The sequence below is a fragment of the Megascapheus bottae genome, chromosome 31 (assembly GCF_031878675.1).
Source record: "Megascapheus bottae isolate mThoBot1 chromosome 31, mThoBot2.hap1, whole genome shotgun sequence".
NCBI classification, from domain to species: Eukaryota; Metazoa; Chordata; class Mammalia; order Rodentia; family Geomyidae; genus Megascapheus; species Megascapheus bottae.
Genome location: NC_143539.1, coordinates 8,853,169 through 8,872,567, shown reverse-complemented (window position 1 = coordinate 8,872,567; position 19,399 = coordinate 8,853,169). Strand labels below are relative to the sequence as shown.

Below are 19,399 nucleotides of genomic sequence, written 5' to 3'. Positions count from 1 at the left end.
TTTTGCTGCCGTTGTGATGGAATCTTGCAGATTTTTCGCCTAAGGCTGGCTTCAAACCTCTCTTAGCCTTTTGGGTAGCTAGGAATGTACTAGGATTGTAGATGTGAGCCACTGGAAAATTTAAAAACCACACTGTCATTACAAGTTGGTCAGATAAGTTTCTGGCTGAGATCTGGGGTGATTACTAGCTGACCAACACTTTAGGTCCCCCCCACCTTCTTTTTTTAAATCATTTTGCCAGTCCTGGGCCTTTAACTCAGGGCCTAGACACTGTGTGTTTAAGGCTAACAATACCACTTACAGCCACAACACCATTTTGGGCTTTTTCTGTTTTTATGGCACTGAAAAATTGAACCCAGGTCTTCAGGCATGCAAGACAAGCACTCTGCCCCCAAGCCAGGTTCCCAGCTCCTGCTCTGATCATTGTAAAAATGTTAGCTTTTCTTGGCCACCAGGTGGAAATCCCTGTTATCCATCTTCTTTCTCATTGTGTAGCCTTAAAAATAGTATCCCAAGTGCAGACATCACTGGTGTATGACACCATACCAGGTTCTTTTTCCTTTTTGGTGTGGGGGATGTGCGTTGTGGCCTCATGCATGCTAGACAAGAGCTTTTCCACCGAACTTCACTCTCCCCCACCATTGGTACTCGAGCTTGATAAGGGCTTTACATTCTTGGCTTTTTCACCCTAGGCTGAATTACCATTCAAACAAAAGCTCCACTTTTGCCCTTTTTGGTGATTAGTTTGGGGACAAGAGTCTGGCTTTGAGCCATGATGCTCAGATCTCAGCCTCAAGGTGGGATTTAAACTTAGGGACAAGATGCTGCCTCTGCGCTCCTTCACTCGAGACTAGCACCTCACTGAGCCACTGCCACTTAACCACTTCTCCCGGTTAATTGGAGATGAGAAGTTCAAGGACTTTCCTGGGCTGGCCGGAACTGTGATGCTGCGATTTCAGCCTGCTGAGTAGCAAGGCTCACATTTGCTCTTTAACTTGAACTCTGGGCCTGGGCGCTGTCCCTGAGCTCGTCAGCTCTGGGTTACCGCCCCTACCCTTGGAGCCACAGCGCCACTTGTGGCTTTCTAGAGGTGAACTGGAGATAAGAGGCTCACGGACTTCAATGCCCCGGCTGGCTTTGAACCGCGATCCTCAGATCTCCACCTGAGTAGCTTGGATTTCAGGCGTGAGCCGCCGCGCCCGCACTATTTTATCTCGAAGTAAGGTTTTCTGACAAGGTGAGTTCCTAGTCAACAGTGCCCTCTTCCTGTTGCAGGGCATCAGACGAATTTAACCTGGGTGTCCACGGATTTGAACCCAAGACTCAGCAGACACGGGTGGTGCTGCCGACCTTAAAGGGTGTAGAAGGCTACTAACGCGGGGAGGCGGGGCTTCGCTGGCCTGGGCGCCGCGCATGCGCCGCGCAAGCGCAGGGACCTCCCCACCCCCCGGGCTTCCGTAGTTCTGATCACGTGAGCGCCCGACGATCATGGCCGCTGCCGGAAAACCACCGGTGCTGCTCGGATTTCGAGACGCAGCCGTGCCCGGCAGCCCCACGGGGCCGAGCGCCTGGACGGCGAGCAAGCTGGGCGGCGTTCCGGTGAGGTCTGGGGCTGTAGCCGGGGTTGGGTGGGCGCTGGGCGAGGCCCCGGGGCCGCCTCGAAGCGCCGTCTCCCCGTCAGGACGCCCCGCCCGCCGTGGCGGCGCCGAGGCCCGCGTGTGAGCGCTGCGGACGGCCGCTCGCCCTGGTCGTGCAGGTGTACTGCCCGCTCGAAGGCTCCCCGTTCCACCGGCTCCTGCACGTGTTCGCGTGTGCCCTCCCGACGTGCGCGGAAGGCGGGGCGCGCTGGTGAGCGGGGTTCGGTCTCCCCACAACGGCGGGGGAGGGGAAGGCGGTGAGGCGGGGGGGGGGGACACGAGCTGGGGGCCCGGGGACAGCGTGGAGCCCTCACCACCATCCGTCTTTACCCCGAAGCTGGAAGGTGCTGCGCTCCCAGTGCCTGCAGGTGCAAGAGAAAGAGGAGCCAGCAGCTCAGGTAAAACGGTGGTGACTGGCAGCGTGTTGGGTGGCTGTTGAGGGTGTCCTTGACCTCTCTCGTTAGGTGGGGTAAAGCCAGGCTTGATGCTGTAGGTCAGTTAATACCAGCTAACTTGAGAATCGCAAGCCGCCCAGGGAGGAGCTCAAGGCCAGCCTGGGCTGCACAACAACACCCTGTCTCCTGAAAAAGGAAAAAGAAAAAGCTCAACGAAATGGGTTTTGAGTTTTCTTTTGTCATGCCAATACTGGGACTCAAACTCAGGCTTCAAACTCAGCTGTTACTTAGTTGTTATTCAGCTCAAGCTCCTTCACGTGGACCACATCTCTCCTGGAAGATATAACCAGCGGTAAGCTGGGTGCTGGCGACTCACACCTGTAATTCCAACCACTCACGAGGTGAAAATCTGAGGATTGAGCTTCAAAGCTAGCAAGAATTTCCTAGCAAGAATGGTGGCTTGGAGGTGTGGTTCGAGCGACAGAGCACCAGCCTTAAGGGGGAAAAAAAGCTAAAAGATAGTTCCCAGACCTTGAGTGTAATCCCTAGTTCTGTCTGCAGTTGCAGAATAAACTTCAGCTGCCTTTTGCTGTAGTTCTCTATATACCGTTTAATATGGGAGAGAGACAATACCAGCAATATAGGAACTAGAAATAAGATGGATATGTCTTTTCAAAGTTCACTTTCTGATAATAGATAAGCTGACATAGACTTAATTCAAAGACTTAACACAAGGATTTACTAAGTTGATAGACGGTAGAATGTGATTCCAGGTGTGACCTCTGAAACCACATTTTAGAAATGGCCTCACCTGCAGTCAGGACGCTCAAGAGTAGTTAGGTAGGGCTGGGAGTTTGGCCTAATGATAGAGTGCTTGCCTAGCATTCACAAAGACCTGGGTTTAATTCCTCAGTACCGCATACATAGAAAAAGAAGTGATGCTGTGGCTAAAGTGGTAGAGCTCTAGCCTTGAGAAAGCCCAAGGTGCTCAGATCTTGAATTCAAGCCCCAGGACTGGGGGTGAGGGGAGTGGTTTCCACATTAGAAACCTACTGTCCTTCAGAATGATTCCCCTTTGTTTCATGGCATGGAGCTTGGGCCCTGTCCCTGAGCTTTTGTGCTCAAGGATAGCACTCTACCACCTTGAGCCACCAATCTATAGTTCTGGTTTGGGGGTGGGTAATTGGAGCCCTGCCTGGCATTGGACCACAATCCTCAAATCTTTGTCTCCTGATTCCAGGCTGGAGCCATTAGCTTCCAGCTCTTGACATTTCTTTATTCCATGCAAGTTTAGATCTGTTTCTGGTGGTCTCAAATTTGTGTCTCTCGTGAATTTACTTAGACTCCTGAACATATGTGATGACCCTAGATGCTAAAGGAGTCTGGGAATGTAGTTCTTTCCTTCAGTTTCTACAGCAAATGAAGTACACGGAAAGGTTTTAGGACAGATGGTTGAAAACACTGTGGGCCCTCGAGGCCATGCTGTCTGCCCTGGAAAGGAAAGGTAAGTACTGAAATCACCTTCCACGTAATTCTGAATAGCTGGAATCCAAGAAGTTGGATTAGAGTTCCCCAGAGGGGAAGAGATAGTTTAAGGTCAAGGCACAGATGAAATCTGTGTGTGAAATCTAAGCCTGATTGGTTTTTATTTGCCGGGTGTCTTCCCAAAACAGGAAAATGGCCTTGCAGCTGAGAACTGGTGTGAAGGTGCAGATGACTGGGGGAGTGACAGTGAGGACGCGCCTGCGCCCCGGCTTCCTTTGGATTTTAGAAAGGATTCCTCTAATGATAAGGATATAGACTACACAGTGCAGCTCCAGGGCCTCTGCCTGCAGGATGCTGGCGTGGATGCAGCACATCCTGCATCTCAGCAAGGAAGAATGGCCAGGCCCACAGCAGTACCGCAGTTCCAGCCCTACTACATCTCTGTGGTGGCCGAGGAAGATTTCAGAGACTTGGTCAGTCTCGATCATGCCTACAACCTCCTGAGGGACTACGAGCAGCGAGAAGGGATTCCTATGGACCAGTTGCTCTCCCAAAGGTGAATGCGTGCAGCTGCTGAGGTTGAGAAGTGACGTGGTCAGGAAGGTGCCACACAGCAAGCACATTAGGTTTCGCCTCAGTTCTGTGGGACACTTCAGGAAGAACATAGTTGGTAGGACCTTTCTGCTTCACTCCTTGGGTAAGAAACAGCAGTACAGCCCTTACCAGGCAACAAGAGTTAGCTTATAAACACGTAGGTTTATTGATACCTGCACTCCAGAGAGTGACAGGTGAGATTAGGCACAGTAGCTCACACCTGTAGTCCCAGCAACTCTGGAGGCAGAGATCCAGGAAGATGTCATTCCAAGGGTACATTAAGAAAAATGTTATCAAGAGTCTTATCCCAACCAGTAAAGCTGGGCATGATGGTATAGGCCCTGGGCATCTCTAGCTGTCCCTGAGCCTGGCTAAAGAAATAGGAGTATCAAGGTCTGGGCTCACCTGGGCAGAAGCGTAAGATGCTATCTGAAAATGAGAAGAAAGGCCAAAGGACTGGGAGCATGGTAGACTACCTGCTTTGCAAGTGACAGGCTCTGAGTTCACAATTTACCACTGTCTCCCACCTGTGTACCACAAAAAGTAGGGTTTTTTTGTTGTTGTTGTTGTTTCTTTGTTTTTGTCAGTCCTAGGGCCTGAATTTGATCTGAGCACTATCCTTAGGCTTTCTCAAGGCTAGAGCTCTACCACTTGGCCACAGAATCACTTCTGGCTTTTTCTGTGTATGTGGTACCCAGGAATTGAACCCACGGTTTCATGCATGCTAGGCAAGCACTCTACCACTAGGCCACACTCCCGGCCCTTTTTTTGGGGGGTGGGGTGGGGGGTATGCAGTCCTGAGGCTTGAACTCAGGGCCTGGGCCCTGTCCTTGGACACTTTTTGCTCAAGGCTGGCACTCTGTTACTTATCGCCACAGTGCCACTTCTGTTTTTTTTCTGTATATGTGGTTCTAGGGAATGGAACCCAGGGCTTTGTGCATGATAGGTGAGCATGCCACCACTAGGCCACACTCCCACCCCTGTTTGTTTTGTTTTATCAGAATTGTTTGACTTGTCAGCACTTTTCAGAATAATGTTGGTGGGAGAGTAAAGACATGATGACATTTCAAAAATTTATGAAAATAAGCTGGGCACCAGTGGCTTATGCCTATAATTCTAGCTACTAAGGAGGCTGAGATCTGAGAGTTGCACTTCAAAGCTATCCCTGGCACAAAAGTCCCTGAGACTCTTATGTCCAGTTAACCACCAGAAAACTGAAGTGACACTGTGGCTCAGTGGTAGAGCACTAGCCTTGAGCTGAAGAGCTCAGGGATAGCACCCAGCCCAGAGATCAAGCCCCACAACCAACAACAAGAAAATTATGGGGCGGGGGGGAGATGACGGGAGTTTGGCCTAGTAGTAGAGTGCTTGCCTAGCATGCACAAAGACCCGGGTTCGATTCCTCAGTACCACATACATAGAAAAAAGCCGGAAGTGGTGCTGAGGCTCAAGTGGTAGAGCTCTAGCCTTGAGAAAGTCCAAGGATAGTGCTCAGGCCCTGAGCTCAAGCCCAGGACTGGCAAAAAAAAAAAAAATATGGGGGCTGGGAGTTTGGCCTAGTGGTAGAATGCTTGCCTAGCATGCACGAAGACCCCAGTTCAATTCCTCAGTACCACATACATAGAAAAGCCAGAAGTGGTGCTGCTGGGGCTCAAGTGGTAGAGCTTTAGCCTTGAGAAAGCCCAAGGACAGTGCTCAGACTCTTGAGTTCAAGCTCCAAGACTGGCAAAAAAAAAAAAGTCTGTAACAGTGTCAGCGGACATACTGGCCTTTTACCTTGTAGAAAGCTTATTGTTGAAGAGGGTTGGGAGAATGGTAGGGCTGCACATGTATTTGAGAAATTATTTTTGCTCTTTTTTGTGGGACTAGGAATTATACCCATGATCTTGAATGTGCTAAATACTTTCTACTTAGCTACACCCCTGTCCCCTAAAAAATTGGTTTGCTTATTTTTAGCAGAACAAGGGTTTTCAGCTCAGGATCTTGAACCGACCAGGCAGGTGTGCATTCACTGAACTCTGCCTCCAGCCCCTAAATTCATTTTTTTGTGGGTCATGGGGCTTGAACTTGGCCTGGGTGCTGTCCTTAAGCTCTTCATTTCAAGGTTACTGCCCTACCCTTGGGCCTGGGTGTTGTCCCTGAGCTCTACTGCTAAAGGCTACCACCCTACCCTTGTGCCAAGCCCCACTTCCTATTTTCTAGGGGTTAATTGGAGATAAGAGTGTCAAGTCCTTTTGTGTCCGGACTGGCTTTGAACGTTGATCCTCAGATCTCAGCCTCCTGGCTAAATGCTTTTAAACAAAATAATTTTCAAGTCTGGTGCTGGTGGCTCACGCTTATAATCCTAGCGACTCTGAAGATCCCGGTTCAGAGCCAGCCCTGCCACTAAAGTCCATAAGAATTTTTTTTTTTTTTTTGGTCGTGAGCCTTGAACTCAAGACCTGGGCATTGTCCTCAGGGACAGTTCAGGGAGTCTTCAGCTCAAGGCTATCACTCTTCCACTTGAACCACAGTGCCACTTCCAGAAGACAGTTCTTAATAGAACTGCGTTTGAGCCAGGCTTGGTGGCTCACGCCTGTCATCCTAACTACTCTGGAGGCTGAGATCTGAGGACCGAGGTTCATAACCGGCCTGGGCACAAAAGACCTTGAGACTCTTATCTCCAGTTGACCACTACAGCTAGGATTACAGGAGTAAGCCACCTTGGCCGGCTTAAAGTCCATAAGACTCTTATCTCCAATTAACCACCAGAAAACTGGAAGTGATGCTGTGGCTCAAAGATAGAGTGCTACCCGTGGGTGTGGGTGTGTGGGTGTGGTGCTATGGCTCAAAGATAAGAGTGCTACCTGTGGGTGTGTGTGGGTGTGTGGGTGTGTGTGGGTGTGTGGGTGTGGTGCTGTGGCTCAAAGATAGAGTGCTACCTGTGTGTGGGGGGGGTGTGGGTGTGTGTGGGGGGGTGGTGCTGTGGCTCAAAGATAGAGTGCTACGTGTGTGTGCGCGTGCGTGTGCGCACCCCCCCCCCCCCCCCCCGCCCTGTGCCCATCCATTCATTCATCCTGGGGCTTGAACTCAGGGCCTGGGCACCATCACTTCTGGCTTTTTCTGTGTATGTAGTTCCAGGGAATCGAACCGAGGGTTTCGTGCATGCTAGGCAAGCATGCTACCATTAGGCCACACTCCTGGCCCTAGAGTGCTAGCCTTGAGGTGAAGAGCTCAGGGACAGCGTCCAGGCCCTGACTTCAAGCCCTACAGCCTGCCAAAAAAAAAATCTACTGGGCAGTAGTGATTCATGCCTATCATCCCAGCTGCTCGGGATGTTGAGATTTGAGGGTCATGATTTAAAGCTCCCCAATTAACCACCAAAAAGCCAGAAGTAGAGTACTGGCTCAAATAGTAGTGTGCTTGCCTTGAGAGACAGAGCTAAAGGAGAGTACCCTGGCCCTGAGTTTAAGCCCCGGTCCTGGCACAAAAAATCTTGTTTGCTCTCTGAAATACTGTAATTCTTTGTCTATCCACACTAAGCGTAGTTTGTGCTTTTCTCTGTAGCTTTTCTGGTGATGGCGATGAAAAATATGAGAAGACCAAAATTAAAAGTGGAGATCAAATGTTTTACAAATTCATGAAGAGAATTGGTTCTTGTCAGGACCAGATTTTGAGGTAAATGAAGCAGATTTTGTTTTCTGTCTTTTAATTTATTTATTTATTGCCAGTCCTGGGACTTTTGCCAGTCAGAGCCTGGGTACTGTCTTTGGGATTTCTCAGGGCTAGTGCTCTACTAGCCAGTCCCCTCTTTCTTATTTTTGTTTGTCATGGGTCTTGATCTCTGGGTCTGAGACTGTCCCTGACCTCTTTAGCTCAAGGGTAGTGCTCTCCCACTTTAAGTCACAGTGCCTCTTCCTGTTTTCTGGTAGTTAATTGGAGATAAGGACCTTTTTTGGGGGGACTAGACCTGGGGCTTCCACTGAGGGCTTGTGCACTGTCCTTGGGACACTTTTTGCTCAAGGCTAGTGCTTTATCACTTGTTCCACAGCCCCAACTCCTGGCTTTTTCTTTGTGTTACTGAAGAATGGAACCCAGAGTTTCATGCATACTAGGTGAGCACTCTACCACTGGGCCACACCCCCAGTCCTTCATACACCTTTGTGCCTGTGCTGGCTTTGAATTTCGATCCTCAGATCTCAGCCTCCTGAGTAGCTAGGACTGTAGGCATGAGCCACTGGCATCCCGCTTCCCTTCTTTAAAATTAGTATTGCAGAAGTAATGTATGCTGGTATACAATGGAAGACTGAGGCAGGAGAGTTGCTTGAGTCAGGAAGTCAGAGGATCGCCTGCACAATAGAGACCCTGTCTTTTTCTTTTCTCAGCAGTCCCTGAGTTCTTTTATTCTTGGCTAACATTCTGCCACTTTGAGCCAGAGCACCACTCCTGGTTTGTGAGTGGATAATTGGAAATAGTTTCATGGGGACTTTTCTTTATGGGCTGGCTTTGAACCACAGTCCTCTTATCTCAACCTTCTAGGATTACAGGCATGAGCATCCAGCACCCAGCTGAGACCCTGAGAACCAGGCACCAGCAGCTTTTACTTTTTAATATTAGTTACTTGAGCATCTGAGATCTGATAACTCAGGAGCCAGTCTGGGGAGACAGATCTGAGATTCCTATCTTCAGTTGTCAGCTAAAAGATGAAACTGGAAGGGATAGCTCAGGTGGCAGAGTGCCAGCTGTAAATAAAAATGCCAACCAGATCCTATTAACTAACCAGGTGTTGGTGGCTCACACCTAAAATCCTAGTTACTCAGGAGGCAGAGACCTGAAGGTCAAAGTTTAAGCTAGCCTAGGCAGAAAAGTCCCCAAGACTCTCATCTCCAGTTAACCATCCACAAGCTAAAAGCAGAAATATGGCTTAAAGCTGTAGAGCACTAGCCTTGAGCAAATAGCTCAGGGAAAATGTTCAAGGCCCAGGATTGGCACCAAAACAACAAAAGAACTATATTGATTATAGTTTTAGGGTCAGAGACATGACTTAGCCAATGAGCAAAAAGCAAGTATCATATAGTGAGTTTAAGTCCTTGTCTCAGGAAAAACAAAACAAAAAAACAATCTGAGCCTGCAGAGAAATTGTAAAAGTGATTAAGGAGCTCAGGCATGCCTTTTGTCCAGCTTATCTTTGGGTACTATCTTACCAACTGCTATCATCAACACACCAGGAAACACAAACTCCCCACTTTTTTTTTTCATCATTGGTGGGCTTGAACTTGGCCTAGGCACTGTCTCTGAGCTCTTCAGCTCAAGGCTACCACCCTACCCCTTGAGCCACAGCCACTTCCAGTTTTTTGGTAATTAATTGGAGTCTCATGGACTTTTAGCGCCCAGATTGACTTTGAACTGCAATCCTTGATCTCACCCTACTGAGTAAGTCAGGATCACAGGCTTGAGCCACCACTCGCAGCTTTTATTATTTTTTTAATCAACAATTCTGGGGGCCAGGAGCATGACCTAGTGCTTGCCTAGCCTGCACAAAGCCCTGGGTTCAATTCCTCGTTACCAAGTGGTAGAGGGCTAGCCTCAAAGTTCAAGTCCTAGGATGAGCGTGCGCATGCATGCTCACACACACACAAAATCTGTATCTAGGAATACTCTTTTTGATACACTGAGAAACATGCATCTATTTCTGTGGAGCAATTACCTGGGATTAGAATAGTAGCACATAGTATATGTGAGCCTACTTAACCTTTTTTTTTTTTTTTTGCCATTGTTGGCGCTTGAAATCTAGGCCTGCATACTGGCCTTGAGCGCTCTTTTTGCCCAAGGCAAGTGGTCTACCATTTGAGACACAGAACCACTTCCAGCTTTTTTTCTGTGATTGATTGGAAGTAGAGTCTCACAGACTTTCTTGCAGCAGCTAGCTTGGAACTGTGGTCCTTAAATGTCAGCCTCCTGAGACGGAGGATTTCAGGATTAAGCCACCAGGGCCCAGTGTGTCTGTTTAATTGTTTAGGCAGCAGACAAACTGCTTTCCAAAATGGAAAGAGTCCCACGACAGTGTTGAGAATCATTCCTGTCCTTTTGAGGCAGAGGCAGAGGATTGTAAATTTCAGGCCATATTGGCTTATAGAGTCAGGTTTTTGTTTGTTTGTTTTTAATTGTATTTTATTGTCAGTGAAATATATAGAGGGGGTTAGTTACATTCACAGGTAGTGGGTACATCTTGAACATTGATATTATCCCATTTTTTTCTCCCACTTTCCCTTCCCCCCTTATGCCCAAGAATCAGACTCTTGTCTCCATTTTTTTTTCTTTTTTTTGTGCCAGTCCTGGGACTTGAACTCAGGGTTTGGATACTGTCCTTTGGCTTTCTTAAGGCTAACACTTGCCACTTGAGCCACAGGCTCACTTTTGGCTTTTTCTGTATATGTGGTACCAAGGATCAAACCCAGGACTTTTGTACATGCCAAGCAAGCACTCTACCACTAAGCCATCCTCCTGGCCTCCAAAACTCTGTGTGTGTGTGTGTGTGTGTGTGTGTGTGTGTGTGTGTGTGTGGTTGTGGGACTTGAACTCTGGGCCTGGGCCTCCTGGCCTCTCCAAAACTCTGTGTGTGTGTGGTTGTGGGACTTGAACTCTGGGCCTGGGCCTCCTGGCCTCTCCAAAACTCTGTGTGTGTGTGTGTGGTTGTGGGACTTGAACTCTGGGCCTGGGCCTTGTCTCTGCAGCTCTTCGGCTCAAAGCTACTGCCCTACTCCTTAAGCCATAGCGCCACGTCTGGTTTTCTGGTGGTTAATTGGAGACAAAAGTCTCATGAACTGGGCCGGGAGTTTGGCCTAGTGGTAGAGTGCTTGCCTAGCATGCATGAAGACCCGGGTTCAAGTCCTTGGTACCACATATACATAGAAAAAGCCAGAAATGGTACTGAGGCTCAAGTGGTAGAGCTCTAGCCTTGAGAAAGTCCAAAGACAGTGCTCAGACCCTGAGCTCAAACCCAGGACAGGCAAAAAAAAAAGTCTCATGAACTTTAGTGCCCAGGCTGGCTTTGAGCTGTGATCTTCAGAGTAACTAGGATTACAGGCATGAGCCACTGTGCCTGGCCCTTCCAAAAAAAAAAAAAAAAAAATTATTTCTTTTTGCCAGTCCTGGGGCTTGAACTCAGGGACTGAGCATTGTCCTTGGGCTTTATTTCTCAAGGTTAGCCATCTGCCACTTGAACCATAGCACCACTTCCAGCTTTTTCTGTATGTGGTACCGAGGAATTGAACCTGGGGTGCTGTGCATTGCTAGGCAAGCACTCTACCACTAGGCCAAACTCCAATGTGCCCCCCTCCCCAATTTTTTTTAAAAAATTTTAGTTCTGGGGCCAGGAGTGTGGCTTAGTGGTAGAGTGCTTGCCTAGCATGCATGAAGCTCTGGATTGAGTCCTCAGTACTCACATACACAGCAAAAGCCAGAAATGGAGCTGTAGCTCAAGTGGTAGAGTGCTAGCTTTGAGAAAGCTCCAGGACACTGCCCAGGCCCTGAGTTCAAGCCCCAGGACTGACACACACAAAAAAAATTTCAGTTCTTTCACATCTCTGCCAGTACTTGGTACATTTAGTTTTGCATTTCAGCTATTCAAAATGGTGTATAGTTCTTTTTCTTCATTGTGTTTTTAATATGTTTTTTTTTTTCCCAATATCTAAAAGTGCATCCAAGCCGGGCATTAGTAGCTCATGCCTGTAATCCTAGCTCCTCAGGAGGCTGAGGTCTGATTCATTTCAACATGGACAGCACTGCATCCAATTCTACTGAATCAGCAGCATTGACAAGACTTGAGGCCTTCCTGTGCTTCCAGTGTTGATGGATTGTTCTGTCTTCCCAGTGCTTTTCCTTGTTCTTTTTCTTTGCTCAAAATACTAGACAAGAAAAGTCAGTTGCAAAGCAGGGTCGTAAGTATTGCTGTGTAACTTGTGTGCACATGGCTCTGACTCGGGTTCTTCCTTTGTCTCTCTTAGGTATTCCTGGAGTGGAGAGCCACTTTTTTTGTCTTGTCCCACATCAGCAATCACTGAGGTCCCCGCCTGTGGCTACTGTGGAGGCCCCAGGACATTCGAGTGTCAGCTTATGCCGGCACTTGTCACCATGCTCAGCAGTGCTCATTTAGGTAAGACTCTCTTGGGGTTATATTAACTTCAAAGACTGTGTGTGGTGTTGTTTCATAAAATACCATAGCATGTTGGAGACCATTTTGGAAATTCGAATTGTATTAATATTTTTTAAAAAACTTCTTAGCTGGGGGGGGCCAGGATTTTGGCCTAATGGTGGAGTGTTTACCTAGCATGCATGAAGATCCAGGTTCAATTCCTCGGTACCACATACATAGAAAAAAGCTGAAAGTGGTGCTGAGGCTCAAGTGGTAGAGCTCTAGCCTTGAGAAAGTCCAAGGACAGTGCTCAGGCCTGAGCTCAAGCCCCGGACTGGCAAAAAAAAAAATCTTAGCCCAGCACCAAGGCTCACGCCTGTAATCCTAGCTGCTCAGGAGGCTGAGATCTGAGGATCAAGGTTCAAAGCCAGCCCAGGCACAAAAGGACCTGAGACTCTTTATCTCCAATTAACCTCTAGAAAATGGGAAGTGGGGCTGTGGCTTAAGAGCAGGGCAGTAGCCTTGAGCTGAAGAGTTCAGGAACAACACCCAGGCCAAGTTCAAGCCCCATCACCCACCAAAAAAAGAAAAAAAAAATTCTTCTTGTTATTATAAAGGATATACAGAGAGGTTAGAATTACATGTTAGGTAATGAGTACATTTCTTTTTAGATAATGTCACTTCTTTACTCTCAGACTGTTCCAGTTTTTCCTTCCCCCAAAAATTAGTTTATCTTTTTCTTTTTGTTTCCATCTCAGGGCTGGAACTCAACAGTCTGGGCACTGTCCCTGTGCTCCACTTCTGGTCCTTTTTTTTTGTTTGTTTTGTTTTTGGTTTTTTTTGCCAGTCCTGGGGCTTGAACTCAGGGCCTGGGCACTGTCCCTGAGCTTCTTTTACTTAAGGATAGTAGTCTGTCTGCCACTTGAGCCACAGCACTACTTCTATCTTTTTTTCTATGTATGTGGTACCTAGGAATCGAACCAGGTCTTCATACATGCTAGGGAAGCACTTTAACACGAGGCCAAACTCCCAGAGCGCCCTGCCTCCTCCCTCCCCTGTTTTGTTTTGTTTTGTTTTTAGTTCTGTGGCCTAGTGGTGGAGTGCTTTGCCTAGCATACATAAAGCTCTGGGTTTGATTCCTCAATACCACTCAGTAGCACTCTACCACTTGAGTGCTTGGATTTAGTACTGAGGACTCAAACAGGGTTTTTCATGTATGGTAGGCAAGCACTCTATCACTAAACTACATAACTACATTCCTGGCCTTTTTTTTTTTTCCCTTTGCTGGTTGTGGGTCCTGAACTCTGGACCTGGGCATTGTCCCTGAGCTCTTCAGCTCAAGGCTACTACTGCCCTACCCTTGGATCCCCAGGGCCACTTCGGGTTTTCTAGTGCTTCATTGGTGATGAAGCCAGGTGTGGTGGCTCAGGTCTGTAATCCTAGCTACTCAGGAGGCTGAGATCTGAGGATCTCGGTTCAAAGCCAGCCCGGGCACAAAAGAATCTGAGATTTTGTTATTACCAATTAATCACTAGAAAATGGGAAATGGGACTGTAGCTCAGGGCAGTAGCCTTGAGCTGAGGAGCTCAAGGACAGCGCCCAAATGCAGAGTTCAAGCCCCATGACTCACAAAAAAGGGGGAAAAAAATGGAGATGTGTCTCCTGTTTTTTAATACCCGGGCTGGCTTTGAACTATGATTCTCAGATTTCAGCCACCTGAGTAGCTAGGATTACAGTCACTGGCACCTGCCTTTTTAAATTTATTTTAAAATTACCTTTTGATTGCTTGAGAATAGTTTCTTTGCGGCGATCCCACTCCAGGTTCATTAAACATCATGAATGTATCTCTTGTAAGTGAATTGAAGAGAATGTGAAAGTTATGAACCACTTTCTCAGGCTCTGCGCTGGGTGGTGCAACTATTGAACTATATCTAGAGTTCCAAAATAGCCTCTCCAGCTAGTCCTGCCAGCTTCGTGGTTGTTGGGGAAGATCGGATTCCTGGAGCTTCTTATTCAGCCTTCTTCATGGACCTTGCTCCACAGTTTATTTTTGTATATTTTGTATATTAATCTCTGAAACTGTAATCTTTATCCTTGTTCATTTCATCCACTTTTTTTTTTTCCTGGTCCTAGAGATTGAATTCTGGGCCTGTGCACGGACTGAGCTTCTTTTTGTTCTGTCACTTGAGCCACAGCACTACTTCTGGCTTCTTTGAGTAGTTGCTGCTAGTTTTTAATCATTGGAGATGAGTCTCCTGAAGTTTCCTGCCAGGGGCTGGCTTTGAACCAAGATCCTCAGATCTTAGCTTACTGAGCAACTAAGATTACAGGTGTGAGCCACTGGTGCCTGACTTCATCAGATTTTGTTTGGGTTTTTGTGCCTTTTCTGTTTTTTGTTTCTGTTTTTGCCTTTTTTTGGTACAGGGGATCGAACCCTGGACATTGTGCTTGCTAGGCAAGTGCTTCACCACTGAGCTACATCCTAGCCCATTTAATCAGATTTTGAACAGAGATGATTGTATGTTGTCTGTGGGTAACACACACACAGATTCTGTTTCACCGGAATTTTTGCATTTCTTTCTTTGGGACATGTTCAAACTTGGGGTGGTCCTGCCGCCTCCCCAGTGCTGGCATTGTATGCCTGTGCCATCATACCTGGCCTTGGCTACCTTTTTTGTGTTCTTATTTCTTTTCATTTTTCTCTGCATTAACACAGAGTTCTAATACAATCTTGAGTCAAATGGAGGAGAGTATGTATCCTTGTTACATTTCTGATTATAGGAGTAAAGCTGATAGTTTTTATCATGAAGAAACTTTTTTTTTTTTTTTTTGTGGGCAAGGAGGAAAAACTGGGAGAGTAAAGGAAGGGGTGACAGTATCCAAAAAGGAATGTACTCATTGCTTGCCTAGCGTGAATGAAGCCCTGGGTTCAATTCCTGGAAGTGATGCTCTGGCTCTGGTGATAGAGTGCTAGCCTTGAGCAAAAGGAGCTCAGGGACAGCACCCAGGCCCTGACTTCAAGTCCCAGGACTGGCACAAAAAAAAAAAAAGAAATGTACTCATTACCTGACTTATGAAATGGTCATCTCTCTGGCTATGTATCAACTTTATGGGGCTGGAACTCAGGGTCTGAGCACTGTCCTTGAGTTTTCTGCCACTTGACCCACAGCACCACTTCAGGCTTTTTCTATGTATGTGGTACTGAGGAATCAAACCCAGGTCTTCATGCATGCTAGGCAAGCACTCTACCACTAGGCCAAACTCCTGGCCACGAAAATAACAATTTTAAAATATTCAATAATTAAAATAATTTTTGTTTTGAAATGGAATGAATACATTTTTTTATTTTCTGCCAGTCCTAGGGCTTGAACTCAGGGCCTGAGTATTGTCCTTGGACTTTCTCAAAGCTAGAGCACCAAGCTCATGCCTATAATCCTAGCTACTCAGTAGGCTAGAATCTTAAGGATCAAGGTTCAAAGCCAGCCCAGACACAAAAGGACCTGGAACTCTTATCTCCAATTAACCTCTAGAAAATGGGGAAGAGGGGCTGTGGCTCAAGGGTAGGACAGTAGCCTTGAGCTGGAGAGCTCAGAGACAGTGCCCAGGCCAAGTTCAAGCCCCATGACACACACACACAAGCTAGAGCACTACCACTTGAGCCACAGCACTACTTCCAGTTTTTTCTATGTATGTGGCACTGATAAGTCTAACCCGGGTCTTCATGCATGCTAGGCAAGTACTTTACCACTAGGCAAAACTCCTAGCCTGAGTACCTTTCTTTTTTTTGGACCATGTTATCCTTTCCTTGACTATCCCCCAACGTTACAGGGTTTTTTTTCTTTATTTATTTATTTTGGCAGTCCTGGAGCTTGAACTTAGGGCCTGGGCACCATCCTTGGACACTTTTTATTCAAGGCTAGCACTCTGCCACTTGAGCTACTCCCGGCATTTTCTGTGTATATAGTACCTTTTTCTCTGTACATGGTACCAAGGAATCAAACCCAGGGTTTTGTGTATGCTAGGCGAACTCTACCACTAGGCTATGCTCCCGACCCTGTTACATGTTTTTTTAAATACTTTTTATTAGCCTGAAGAAGATCTTGATTGTACTCTTTTGTATTCCTTTTGAAACTCTTACAAGTGTGTGGCTCATTTTTTCTCTTTCCACGTCAAGGCTGGTTTTGAACTTGAGATTCTGAGATTTCCCTACCTCGGCAGATTGCTGGCACGGTAGGCGTGCACCATTACTGCTGCCTTCTGTGCTTGTTCTGATCACTGACTTTTAGGTGGGAGATAATGCTGAGAATGTGCGATAAAACTAGATCTTCTGTGTTTTGCATGTGAGGAGGAATAGCAAGCTAGCTGACCAGCGCATGGATTGGGGGAGAGCACTCAGTGGTATCAGTGTGTGAACTGACACATTCAAGGCCCTGGCTTCAACTCGTCACACCCCTACCTCCCAAAATAAAGTGCTAATAAGAAGTTCTCTGTGAAACAACAGTACTTGTTTACTAATCAGCTACTTAGCTGAATATTTTAGGTAGAAGTTCTGAAATGGTCGTGTGTGAAGATCTGTTCTCCAGACCGTTTGGTCAGTTCATTCCAAGAATGTTTTTCCACTTTTTCCTTTGCGCACGGTTGATGCTCAGCACCACTGGGGCTGTGTTGAGGTCTCAGGGGTGGCAAGAGCCTGGCTAAGTGCAGTACACACATAGTGACCCAGAAGTGACAGTGCCCGTGCACAGCTAGTGTGTGTTTTCCTGCTACTGCTACTTGATTGGAATCCACTTTTGACATTAGCAGTCACTTGTAGGGTAGATCACAAATACATTGCAGCCAAAAGCAGTAAGCAGTTTGTTTATTTGATGCCAGAATTGGTACTTGAATTGGTCTAGGTACGCTTAGTTCTTCCACTTAAGGCTAATAATATTCTACCATGTAAGCCACTTGGCTTTTTGGTGATTACTTAGAATTGTTTCATAGGCTTTTCTGCTTGGGTTGGCTTCACTTCGAGCCTCAGTCCTCAGATCTCAGCCTCCTGTGTAGCTAGGATTCTAGCTCTTGTTATCAAAAGTTTTAGGTTTATGTCATTTTTTTCTGCTTCTTTAGTTAGCCTCATGTTTCCTGTGTTGTGTCATTTTTCTCATTACTACTCACTCAGCCTTGTCTTCCAGTCAACACTGTTCTAAGTATCTCCTATGTGCATTAGCTTAGTTCCCTTTACTGTGGTCTTACTATCATGGCAAGTACTGACTGTCCCTCCTACTGGTAGAGCTGGGACTTGAACCCAGGCTCTCTGCTCCCAAATCGATGCTTGAACCACTAAGCAAACTGTCAAATTTAGCCTTTTTCCTATGTGTCTTACAACTTTGTGTTTATCTGAAACCAGCATCTGTTGTTTTTCAGATCTTTGTGTGGAGTTTGGCACAGTTCTAGTCTACACATGTGAGAAGAGCTGCTGGCCTCAGAATCACCAAACCCCCATGGAAGAGTTTTGTATCATACAGCAAGACCCAGATGAATTATTATTTAAGTAAAACATTGCCTTTTGTTTATATATATTATTAAAATGTGTACATTCAGACACGCTTACCGTTTTTTATTCTAGCTACTAAACTACTATCTGGTATTTTTATTTGTACCAGTACTGGGGCTTGAACTCAGGTCCTCATAGTTATCAGATCTCACTTGGAGCCAGGCACAGTGGCTCACATATGTAATCCTAGCTACTGAGCAGGCTGAGATCGGAGGATCAAGGTTCAAAGCCAGCTTGGACACTAAAGACAGACTCTTATCTCCAATTAACCACTAGAAAACGGGAAGTGAGGCTGTGGTTCAAGGGGTAGGGTGGTAGCCTTGAGCTAAAGTGCTCAGGGCCAGCACCCAGGCCAAGAGTACAAGCCCCACAACCGACAAAAAAAAACCCTCAGTTGGCTTTTTTGCTCAAGGTTGGCACTCTACCACTTGAGCCATGCCTGCAGTCCTGGCTTTTTCCTGATTAATTGGAGATAAAAGATTCCCTGATGGCTGGGAGTTTGGCCTAGTGGTAGAGTGCTTGCCTAGCAAAGATGGAAGTGGTGTTGTGGCTCAAGTGGTAGAGCTCTAGCCTTAAGAAAGCCCAAGGACAGTGGTCAGGCCCTGAGTTCAAGCCCCAGGACTAGCAAAAAATAAAAAAGTCTCACTGACTTTCCTGCCCAGGCTGGCTTTGAACTAGTCTCAGATTTCAGCCTCTTGAGTAGTGAGGATGAGAGTTGTGAGCCTCCAGTGCCTGACTATACCAGATCTCCTTGCTCTGTCCCTGCAATGCTGGCTACTTCTGCCTATCCCATCTTCCCAGCCCAGACCCACCTTCCTCACCTGCTCCCGCCAGCACAGGAAGTGACCCTTGCTGTGTGGACACCGCCCGCCTCCTCCACTGTAGGTGCACCTTACCGGTCCCCGCTTGCTCATTCCATGTCTTTTGAGGACACTCCTCTCTGCACCCCTGGACCACAGTGTGAAGACACTCCTACTCGTTGTGTTCAGGCATGCCCCTGCTCTAGTAGTGAGGATTACCCTCACGGGTGGGGCGTTCTGGGAATGAGATTGAGGAGAACTACTCCTGATTCCTTGACAAAACACCCCCACCCTCCCAGCCCTTTGGCCTAGTAGTAGAGTGCTTGCCTAGGATACACTAAGGCCAGGGTTCAATTCCTTGGTACCACTTACACAGAAAAAAGCTGGAAATGGTGCTGTGGCTCATGTAGTAAAGTGCTAATCTTGAGGAAAGCCTAAGAACAGCATTCAGGCCCTGAGATTAAGCCCCAGGACTAGCAAAAAACAACTCCCCCCAACTGCCCCCACCCCATCCCAGGGAACATGGTCAGAAGTGTGACTGGAGAATCCAGAAACACTGGGTTTGCAATACTGAAACTGAGCACAGAGCTGCTGAGGGCCTTGGTTCCTCCTTTCTGTGTCTTGGCTGGCAGTGTGACCAGCACTTTTAATGTGACGCTTGTGCTATGAGCAATCTGCCTCAGCCTGCCCAACCAGTTACCCCAACTGCAACAGAAAGGGACTGTTCAATTTGATGGGGACACCACTCTGGGTTTATCCTGGTCCCATCCTGATAAGACAGAGAAAAGTTACTACACAATTTATTACTTTTTTATTTTTTTGGTCGGTTGTGGGGCTTG

At 47.1% G+C, this 19,399-nt stretch overlaps 1 protein-coding gene across 1 annotated transcript; it reads left to right on the top strand.

Moving 5' to 3' along the window:
* Positions 1-1,484: 1,484 nt before the first annotated feature.
* Pdcd2l (programmed cell death 2 like) lies at positions 1,485-17,793 on the top strand. Its single transcript, XM_090323068.1, has 7 exons — positions 1,485-1,599; positions 1,682-1,848; positions 1,975-2,035; positions 3,706-4,073; positions 7,658-7,768; positions 12,097-12,245; positions 17,631-17,793. Exons 1-7 carry the CDS (start codon positions 1,489-1,491, stop codon positions 17,759-17,761), a joined length of 1,098 nt encoding a protein of 365 aa, XP_090179194.1. The 5' UTR covers positions 1,485-1,488; the 3' UTR covers positions 17,762-17,793.
* Positions 17,794-19,399: the final 1,606 nt, after the last annotated feature.

Coding starts and splice junctions, on each gene's coding strand:
- Pdcd2l (XM_090323068.1), top strand. CDS start 1,489: ATGGCCGCTGCCGGAAAACCACCGGTGCTGCTCGGATTTCGAGACGCA. Junction 2,036..3,705: donor AAGAGGAGCCAGCAGCTCAG/GTAAAACGGTGG, acceptor TTCCCAAAACAG/GAAAATGGCCTTGCAGCTGA. Junction 4,074..7,657: donor GACCAGTTGCTCTCCCAAAG/GTGAATGCGTGC, acceptor TTTTCTCTGTAG/CTTTTCTGGTGATGGCGATG.